The sequence below is a fragment of the Lutjanus erythropterus genome, chromosome 17 (assembly GCF_056507025.1).
Source record: "Lutjanus erythropterus isolate fLutEry1 chromosome 17, fLutEry1.hap2, whole genome shotgun sequence".
NCBI classification, from domain to species: domain Eukaryota; kingdom Metazoa; phylum Chordata; class Actinopteri; order Lutjaniformes; family Lutjanidae; genus Lutjanus; species Lutjanus erythropterus.
The window spans coordinates 17,907,128-17,912,974 of record NC_139333.1 but is presented as its reverse complement, the minus strand read 5'-3'; the positions used below and the strand labels follow the sequence as shown (position 1 = coordinate 17,912,974).

The 5,847-nt window shown below is 38.6% G+C and overlaps 1 protein-coding gene across 1 annotated transcript; it reads right to left on the bottom strand.

Moving 5' to 3' along the window:
• Window positions 1-1,920: 1,920 nt before the first annotated feature.
• LOC146312072 (large ribosomal subunit protein eL19-like) lies at window positions 1,921-4,849 on the bottom strand. Its single transcript, XM_084741241.1, has 6 exons — window positions 4,797-4,849; window positions 2,932-3,038; window positions 2,709-2,831; window positions 2,475-2,595; window positions 2,243-2,353; window positions 1,921-2,093 (listed from the first exon to the last, which is right to left on the bottom strand). Exons 1-6 carry the CDS (start codon window positions 4,799-4,801, stop codon window positions 1,967-1,969), a joined length of 594 nt encoding a protein of 197 aa, XP_084597367.1. The 5' UTR covers window positions 4,802-4,849; the 3' UTR covers window positions 1,921-1,966.
• Window positions 4,850-5,847: the final 998 nt, after the last annotated feature.

Below are 5,847 nucleotides of genomic sequence, written 5' to 3'. Positions count from 1 at the left end.
TTCATCTCTCTCTGAGGTTTCGCTTCAATGTCAACTGCAGTCAGCTTAAACTGAATTCAAAGTGACTGATACCAAGTGATTGCTCACACAGCTAAGTGGATAAATTGATGAGTCATGGATGAAATGGACCACCGCTGACAAACACATGAAGACTAACGAGTACACAACCAAACACACACAGAGGCAGACCATAACCTAGAATGGCTGCTGGGGCAAATAATGGAAACATCTGGACAATTCTGGTTTGACACGAATGGTTGTGTAAGACAGTGTTAAGAGACCCTTTTTATTAATCATTGACTAAATTAATGGCCCCTGACTAAGTGACATATTTTATGGATATTTAATACTATATGCATAACAACAGAACACAATGACTGATAAAGTGTACAATGAGCCGGAAGAGTGAACACAATAATTGCAGGAAGTTTGTGTAAAACAAGCAATTTGAATGGATGTGAGCAGATTTCATGTGAATACTGAATCAGATGAGTTTTCCTGATATTTCTAGGAACCTTTTTATACAGTTCTCTGTCTATATTATTTCTTTGTTTTTTATCATACATACTTAATAGGCTTCCTTTTTGACAAATTCATTGTTTGCTTCTCATCACTCTATTAGTTCTTGGGTTGTTTTAACGACGCACTTTTCTAAAGCAGGATGAAGAAGCTGTTTAGCAGAGTGAAGGCTCTCACTGTGCCCTCGTCCTGTGAGATTCTTTTAACTTAACATCTTAAAAAATAATCTAAACTTTTTATTTTCCAATAATTAATGAAATGTTGAGGTAACGGTCAAGTTAGCTTTCTTTCACCCCTTAAAATCAAGAAGGCCTTGTGACCCCTGTGAAGCTTTGGCGACCTCTAGTGGAGGCTGGGAGCCACCACTTGGGAATCAGCGGTGTAAGACATCGTGCTGGGACAGTGATGGACAGGTGCTGCAGCACTTTGTGTGCAAATACAGAGCACTGACAGATAATCTAAAAGTCAGCATGATGAGGAGTTTCTGTGCAGTGACACCCATATGCAAACCCACCCTTCCCTACTGGTAGTAATTTATCATAAAAGTAACGCAATTATAATTTCAGGCAGTTTCAAGCCCTTTATCCAAAATCACTATAACCCTTGGAAACATTATATTAACCGTGTTTTCAAGGATTTCTAGCACCATATGAACCCTGAGATTGGTCAGAAAGTGCAGTCAAAAATAACAAGTATAAATAAACTGTGTTCAGTGAACTTCAAAACTCCTTACCTCAGCAAGGGAGAAACCATTATATATGTGAATGTTTTTGAAAGTGCCTTATAAAAGATTCATTTTGACAGAGTGGCAAACCTGTTGCTGTTAATTCAAACACTGACAAAAAAAAATGGAATTGAATAATTTAGGACTGTAATGGTCTGCAATAAAATGAAAAATGGCAAATCTTCGGTGTGGGAGGTTATGTAGTATCCTTTGTTACCTAGAAGCTGCCATCTTTGAAAGCTGACGGCAGTCAGATTCAATACTATAAATGAAACTGATGAAGCCTGTGAGACAAGTGGCAAAATAGTCTATTAGATTATTAAATCTGTAGAAATCTTTCAGCGTTTTAACGATCTGGATGACTAAAATAAATGTAGACATGATATTACTGTAGAATTAGATACTGGTGCTGTGCTGCCACCTGTTGGACTGTTGAGAAACACTAACCCAAAGCTGCAGAGAAACCAACTCAGATATTCCATTTACTGTCAAAGAGGACTGAAGAAACCAGAAGACATTCACATTAGAGAAGCTGAAGTCAGAGAACTTGAACACTTTATTAAAAACTGACTCAAAACTATTAATCGATTATCAAATAGTTGGCAATCAATTTAATAGTCGATTAATCTTTTGCAGCTCTACAGCTGGCATCAGGCGGACAATAATAAAACAATGACTGTCTTTTATCCAAATTTATTAAAAAGAAAAACTTCTAGTTTAGATTCACTTTTTTGCAGTTTCCTCCTCCTTTGACAAGTTCTTGATGATCTCTTCTTTCTTGGCCAGGAGACGCTCTTCTCTGCGTTTGCGAGCCTCCTTTGTCTTTGAGCGGCGAGCTTCAGCCTGGTCACTGGGTGGATAAAAGGAGGTGGAGATGGAGGAAATGAATTTGACAGGAACACAGTGAACTAATAGAAAAATATCTACAAGCTGTGGCAGGAAAATTATTATTCAAACTAACAAAATCTCAAATTAAAAAACAACGAAAAAGTAACTTACGCCAGGAGCTTCTTGCGAGCCTTATCTGCCTTCAGTTTGTGGATGTGCTCCATCAGGATGCGTTTGTTTTTGAAGACATTACCCTTGGCCTTCAGATAGAGACTGTGGTACCTGGAGGAAGCAGAAAATGTTTCTAAATGTCTCAAAAAGTAAGATGCTTCCTCTGTCTGAAAATGGAATTAAAACTTCACTGGCTTATTCTCAAGTAAAGAGGGCTGACATTCACACTTACATGTGCCTGTCAATTTTCTTGGACTCCCTGTAGCGACGAAGAAGACGGCGCAGGATTCTCATGCGCCGCATCCATGACAACTTCTCTGGCATACGAGCATTGGCTGTACCTTTTCTCTTACCTGAACAGGATTAGTATGGTAAATTACACCAGTTTTAAGGGGCTGAGAGCAAATTAAAGTGATGCATTTTAAAGAAATGAAAAAAAGACATTACTTGTGAATAAATTACCCACCATAACCCATGTGACGTCCCTTGCGGCGTGCCAGTGTGTTCTTGCGGCAGCGAGCACGGGAATGAACGGTCACAGGTTTTCTGATGATCAGTCCATCCTTCACCAGTTTTCGGACTTGTTGGCCTGCGGTACAAATACAACGCAAAAATAATGATGACTTATGGGACCCACAACACACAGATCTACAGAGAAAAATCTCTCAAATGCAAAGTGAACAACTCACGAGAGTTTGCGTTGGCAATCTCATTGGTCTCATTTGGGTCAAGCCACACCTTCTTCTTGCCACAGCGCAAGACGCTGGACGCCAAGCGCTTCTGGAGCCTGAGCATGCTGGACAGACGACATCAACACATTAGTTTTGTGGCATGTGAGATACATATGGTGCTCAAGAGCCTTTAAGATTCATTATACACTTAAAAGATCAGGGTTCATTAAACAAGTAGTAGTGTATTGTCTCATTTGTTTTGACATCTTCATTGGATGACCATTGGAGACTAGTACCCTTGGAAATCAAAGATATTTATTTATCTTCTGTTCTCAGTGCAATACAATTTATAACCAAGCTGCATTAATCTGCGAGCTTCTCTGCTGAACATTTTACACAATGTGTTTGCTGGATTACTTCCTATACAATTGTTATGATGTGATCTGCCATTTCTTGTATAATTTGATGTCTATATTATATCTTGTGAGACTAAAGGTGATTTTCCAGCCTTGGCTGGATAATAAAGTTGTATTCTGTCTTCAAATCCTTGCATAATACACAACTTTTAGCATTAGTCAATATAGTCGTTTACTGACTGAAATTTTCAATCTGCAGTGACAGAATACCTTGCCTTTGTTGTACCTAGGTTTCTATAAGAACTTTAAGTATGTTCATTTTATAGCCCAATACTTCACTTTGTTACTGTTGGCCAAAGTTAATGGCAAGTGAGCGTCTTTAATAGCACTTTCCAAAACCTGAACTACGAATAAAGAATGTACCTAAACTATTCAAACAAAAAGAAACATAAATAACTAAAGGCATTTCCAAATGACCAATTCAAGGTATAGTTCCATAAATATTTGTTGCTGGTTTGACATAACCAGATACCAACGTGACAGTACCAGAGGAGGGCCACCTGGCAATTAATTATCTAATTAATATATTCCTTCATATTCTATATTCAATAATTTCATCAAGTAAGGTGAATTAAATAAAGTTCACGGTTTAAAATGTTTGTGGCTGATTTAAAATAAAATAAAATAATAATAGTAATAATAACAATAATATTTTACTGACTGACAGGTGTGTAGTAATTTAGTTTAAACTGTGCGAGGAAGCGACTGTCCCCGGGACTGTCATTAGACTTGCCTTTAACTAGCTGGCTTACAATAGAAAAACACAAAGTGAAAATGGCTGACAGAAAGAATTAATGATCCTTTAGCCCAATGTGCCTCAACCCTGGTCCTCAGGGACCATTGTCCTGCATATTTTATGTTTCCCTGTTCCAACACACCTGATTCAAATGATCAGCTCGTCATCAAGCCTCTACAAACGCCTGACAACAACCTGATCATTTGAATCAGGTGCGTTGGAGCAGAGAAACATATAAAACATGCAGGGCAGTGGTCCCTGAGGACCAGGGTTGGGGAACCATTATAACACACTGCACCAGCTGTAGCCGGCTCGAGTGTATGAAAGCCACTATATTACGCCACCGAGACGCAGGAGAAGAGCACCTAGCCAAAATTAATCCAATTAAGTATCTACTTTATGTACCTTTGTTGAATTTATTGATCAGCTTATTCAGCCAGCAGTGACAAACTTGCTAAAAGACTGCATTATTGCCAGTTCATTCGTCGCAAAGGACCTGCGGTGGGTCTGTAACATGTTGTGACATGTCTTGGTTAACTTAGCTAGGGTTAGCTCAGCAACACAGGCCCTCACACTACGTGCATCCTGGCAGAAATGGGCAAATTTAACTCCCAGTTGAATGGTCTACAGTCGAAGCCTTCTTTCTTGTCTTAAATAACAAAGCCAACAACCCGGTACATCTTTTGATAAGCAAAAAAAACACATGTTTAAATGTCAATCATCTAGCTTACCTCATGGCTGCCGCTAGCTTGATAGAAACGAAGGAAACAGAAAGATTGAGCCGCTACCATTCTGGCTATTCCCATAGGTGACTCAACTGCGGCAGTATCACAAAATCGTAAATATAGCTACGAATTTAAAATGCCAAGTGACAGCATATATTCAAATGGCATTCAAAATTAAAACATCTTATATCTATAGTTTACTGCGCCTTAAAAGTCATACTGAGTGCATCGATCGATTCCCACCATCATAGCATAGTGGTACGCTCCATTTTTGATGTATTGTAAGTATCCGACCACTGGAGGACGCACTACATCTGTTTCCAGAACTCTCAAAACAGTTGTTCTTTGTGTTTGAGGAATTTGCTGCATAGGACTAGGTTTTAAATTTTTGTATTTATTCTTATTATATTTCTGTGTTTTGTCATCATCAAAATGATATTTTATTTGTGATGTCATAACAAATTTAAAATCATGGAAAACCTTCAAAATAAAGACGCAAATGTATTAGTGTTACTAGTTAATTGACACACATACAAATAGGCCTCATGTCATAAAAAAAACATAATATATGAATGGCAAAAATTGTGGTGTCTAGAGGGAATTCCTTGATTTGAGAAACTCTCGTGAGATTTGTACACATTGTTTCTTCATTGTGCACTTTGTGTACACTAATTATGTTGTATAATGTTACAGCGATGTGGTCTGCATTGGTTTGGGGACAAAAACAACCGGTTAGGGGTAACGAAAATCGTGGTTTGGGATAAAATGATCACACTCGCGAGATCTTTCGTAGTTCTGGGGTTCCCCTCAAGACAACCGCAAAAAAATTGCAGTTGCGGTCGTGTGTAGAAGGGAACCCTTCATATGTAGAGCTCTCGCGAGTTTTATGCAAGGTGTATCGTTGCTTGTTCTGTATCTTTTGCAAAATATAGGTGTTTTATAATCTGGAAATCCAGGTAGTTCTAGGGACAGAAAATACTTGATTAGGGTTAGGAAAAGATAGTGGTTTGGGTTGGAATAGTCACTCTCGCGAGATCCTTCGCGGGTCTGGAGCACT

What these genes read in the sequence shown, in the direction of transcription:
- LOC146312072 (XM_084741241.1), bottom strand. An exon ending in GGGACGTCACATGGGTTATG is followed by an intron (nt 2,596 to 2,708) that starts GTGGGTAATTTA and finishes AATCCTGTTCAG; the next exon opens with GTAAGAGAAAAGGTACAGCC. An exon ending in GCTCGCAAGAAGCTCCTGGC is followed by an intron (nt 2,094 to 2,242) that starts GTAAGTTACTTT and finishes TTATCCACCCAG; the next exon opens with TGACCAGGCTGAAGCTCGCC.